This window comes from Manacus vitellinus, unplaced genomic scaffold, assembly GCF_001715985.3.
Source record: "Manacus vitellinus isolate BGI_N305 unplaced genomic scaffold, ASM171598v3 scaffold_5_pilon, whole genome shotgun sequence".
NCBI lineage: Eukaryota > Metazoa > Chordata > Aves > Passeriformes > Pipridae > Manacus > Manacus vitellinus.
The window spans coordinates 4360920-4365323 of NW_021940682.1; the positions used below are offsets into that span (position 1 = coordinate 4360920).

General features: G+C 38.4%; 1 protein-coding gene across 1 annotated transcript in view; it reads right to left on the reverse strand.

Moving 5' to 3' along the window:
- Positions 1 to 156, reverse strand: part of ETNK1 (ethanolamine kinase 1) — a 33320-nt gene extending 33164 nt beyond the window's left edge. The window contains exon 1 of the mRNA XM_029963390.1: positions 57 to 156. Within this exon, the coding sequence (XP_029819250.1) occupies positions 57 to 156 (100 nt within the window). The remainder of the gene's footprint in view (positions 1 to 56) is intronic.
- Between the last annotated feature and the right edge of the window lie 4248 nt (positions 157 to 4404).

Genomic DNA, 4404 nt, shown 5'->3' on the forward strand with positions numbered 1-4404 from the left:
CGTAACACCTCCCCTCCGTTCCCCTTTTGTTTGCCCGTGCCCTGCGGGGCCCGTACCTGCTCGGCACCTCGCTCCGCTCCCCGAGTCCATCCGGGTGCGGTTCGGTACCGTTCGTGGTCCCTCGGGGCACCTGATCTGTATCCCTGATTTAAACATCCTAACAAAGGTCACCCTTTCCCTGAGCAGCACAGAACAGTTACATTCTGTCCTTCTACAGAACAGTTATATTCTTTTCTTCTACAGGACAGTTACATTCTTTCCTTCCTTTCTTTTCCCCTTGTTTTACGCTGAAAACCCTGTTGCCTTGAGGTTATTTTCAGCCAAAAAAAAAAAAAAAAGAGCCCAGTCTATACCACAGGATTTTACTAACCAAGAAAAAATATTATCCAATCCTTTTCAGAAATATTTTGATGCTCCCCCTAATATTCCTATGAGTACCTGCCTTCCATCACAGTGTGTGATCTTCCCACATAGGAAGCGCTGAACAAGAAGTTCTGTAAAAACAGCTTTATTGAGTTTGCTGAAGACACAAGAACTATGTAAATAGAGTAATGGTTGGTCACTTCCCTAAAGAGTTGTGACTCTAAATAGACACACGTCAGGGGAAAGAGAAACAATTTGTGCTCAAAATGTACAGTGCCGTGAGGGAAGCAGCTAGTTCTACAGGTTTAGTTCTCACGAATTTCATGTGTGTTCCTCTCCAAAAGTGCAGTGCATTGTCAAATTTCCCATGCTGTCACCCACGACCAACTTGTGAACGGGTCTTGTCTTTTACCAACAACTGCAGTCTCCTCATCGCCGAAAGGTTTTGCACGACTTCACTATGTAACTGCACCATTGTTTCTATTCCTATTATTTCTGTTGCTCAATAAACAAGTTTTCCTTCTGTTGTATTTTAAATGAAAATTTAAAGTTTATAGGTTGGTGTTATTAGTGTAAATATGTTATTCTACATTAATATCCTTTTTCTATCGAGGACTAAAAAGGTAAGAAGATTGGAGTCTGAACCAAATTTCAAATGCCATAAAATTTCCAGATATAAATGTTATAGCTTGAGTACATTTCTAGTGGCAAAATGCCTTTGTTTAAATCTGTTCCCTAAAAAGACTCTTTCAGGTTTTATAACCCTCTTTCCTATGATTTTGTGCCATTTATGTACACTGACTCAACGCTTTCTTAGAATCTCCCTTCTCCATCTCACCTGATTGGACCTACCCATTCCTTCCATTAGCCCACTCCACTTTTTGTTCTTTGAAAGCAAAAGTATTTTGGAAGTTAAACACTTTGAAAGATAGGTTTCTTTAAACACGCTCACCTTTATACATTGTTCAGCCCTATAAGTCAGTATTACCATAGTAACATGGTATCATTCTACCCGATCAAGCATGTGATACATGGTGATGTGACCTCTGCTTCTGCTTAGGCAGTTTGGTAGATGATAAACTAAGATTTATTTATGGATTAAGGGCAAAGTGACGTTTTTGTAGAAATAAAATATCAAAGGTTGAATGCTCCAGCTTCCAAATGTTAATTTCAACAAGAGCTCGTCTCAACAGAGATTCAATCTCGCTAATGCTGAGCACAATAGGCTCTGAGAAGCCTTGCTAACTTACCCAAGTCCAACTAGATTTCCATAAGTTGTTTGAGAGTGTATTTTAAACATAGAGGGGGGAAGTTAGAGCAGCCATAGTGCTTAGATTTTTTTTCTGAATGATGGGAGCTGAATTTCTGAAGTAGATGAAAGAACCAAGAACACTTTGGCAGTAATACCCTCATCTTTTTGGTCATGGTAGAAAGACATATCTTTTTTGCTTGTCCTCGTGGAACACTGGGGTTTCTTAATTCCTGTTTTAAAACAGTTCAATAGAAATTATAGTTATGTACTTACATAATTTCCTTTTTACCTTTTGTTTCCTGCAAATATTTGCTGTGTCCAAATCAAACCCTAGAAAACATTTTCTGAAGGCTGGGACTCTTTCTCAAGGTTCCAAGAATAGTACTTTTTTCCTTTTTTTCGAAAAATTTATTTTCATTTTTCTTTTTCCCCCCTCTAGACACCTGTACTCTACAAACTGTGAAATTCCTTAGTAGGAGCTCTAGTAGCTACAAAATATTCAGGTCAGCTGTAGACTTGTTCTAAGAAAACCTCATGTTACGTGAAGTGAGGGCTCAGGATTAAAGAGAGTGTGTTTTCTCTTAAACATTTGCCTTATACATTTGTAGGTACACCATGCTGAGGTGACCAATAAGGTCTGAGGCTGACCATAGATGTACACAGCATGGAACTGAAGAAAACAGGGTGCTCTGCCTGTCTACCAGGCAGCCTGTCTGCTTATCCTCACTGTTGTACCATTCTCTTCCTTTCTGCTGGTCAGGAACCAGGCTGTGCCATTTAATCTATTCCTACATTTTCCACCTTGTCTTTACATCAGTGCTGGATGCTTTATAAGCTGTTTAAAAAAGAATAAATAATTAAAAAAAAAAAAAAAAAAAAAAAAAGGGCACGAAGAGCAACATCAGACCCAGAACCAGTTTTAACCTCCCAGGTGCAGTTCACCTGGCTGCTTTCCAAAGCCAGTGATTCAGTAATTGCTTCAGGAGGACTCATTGCATAAAAGTGACTATAAATGGAAAATTCGCCCCTTCTAGCCATAATTAATTTTTATAACATTTTGCATAGCAGAGAGTCTCAAAATACTTTCTGTCGTTCTAATCTCACAAATAAAAAACCTGAGTCATCAGAAGGTTAAATCTGCCATTAGACTAGCCAGACAACTGGCCTGAACACAATTTTTTAACTTCCAGTCCAGTCCTTTGATCACAGGATTTCTTCAGTGCTTTCAAGCATGTCATTTCTGTTCATTATCCTGCATGTATTATTTGTGTCAAGATGAATCACATCTCTCTACAGACAGTGTAAAACTGTAAGTCAATGCTTTTATTTATTTATTTATCATAATGGTTTTTAAAGCATGTAGTGGCCTAGCATCCGTATTGATTTACCAGCAGCAACACTCAACACACAAAGTTGATCATTCTGTCACATTTGTTGTACTCAGTAAACAGATTTCATTTTAATCTTGGTGAAGACGAGCTTGCAATAGTTTATTTTATGGGAATCTTGACAGTTTAGAAATTTCTCTAAGATCAATACGGTTTGTTGTTGAAAGGGTAAAAACTGCTCTCTTGTGCAGCTGCTTGACACAATAATAGGTTATAGCTTTTTCAAGTATATTTTGAAAGCCATATACAACAGCAGAGTACAAGCCTCAATGCTCACAGCAGCTTTATGGCTTATTTTTCCAGTGGGCTACCAATTAGTGACACTCATTTAACACATTCCACGTGATAACCTAGTTCCTGACCAGCTAACTCCTTTTTCCAACGTGGCACTGGCGTGGTGCATAATGTAATGTAGTAACAGATGTGATTACGTGGGGAATAGAAAAGTCATTCCCAGCTCTTTCAACTTTCTGGGGTTTCACCTGGAAACCTCAGAAGTTTCTAGTGGAAGTCTGGACATCTGTGCCAACAGGATTGGTCACCTCCCAGGCCTCTTCAGATGAATGCACAGGAGTCCTCCCTCTGTGCTGTCCCTGGCTCCAAGTCCATGAACTCATAGGCTGAACTACCATGAGAAGTTACCCAGTTACATGTCCTGCAGGAAACCTAAGTTAACTAAGCACAACCCTTAAACAGATCTGTTAATTAATCTCAACACCAGGAACAGACAAAACCTGGTAAAACCTGCTTAGGTCAGTAGGACCACATACATGCTTATGCTTAAGCAGGTGCTAAATCAAAATGAGCAGTTTAGCAAGGAATTCTGCAATTTCTCCACGCTGTACACTTGTTTAGGGACATTTATAAAACAATATAGCCACTGGGTATAAAGAAAGAATTAAAAAAATCTTATACTGATTACACCACTCAAAAATACAGGTTAAATAAAGCAGTACAAAATTGTAATTAAGGCCAGTGCCTTCATTCATTTTCATAGACATATCTGTATTTTAAAATACAAAGAGTAATTACAAGTTGACTGATCCCTGACTAAACTCGAACTGTCCAATGATTTACCATATCCTGGGATTTTTCTCAAGGTCAACGAGTACATATACAGTGTAAGTACCCAAAAAGAGTCTACTTCAGCATATTTAGGATCCCTTGCACACATGAATAAATTCACCTGCAGCAATATAGGAGGAGGAGTTGTATCTTCTAGAAATTTACACTTTTCTAACATTTTATTGACTAATCAAACATCCTCCTATGAAGAAAAGTTATAAACATCAGCAATTCAAAACACAGTCTGTGAACAAAGACAATATCAAACATGAATTTAAATGTCATGCAAGCTGGTAGAAGAAGCACAAAATGCTTTTTCCTATTTTTAAGGTACCA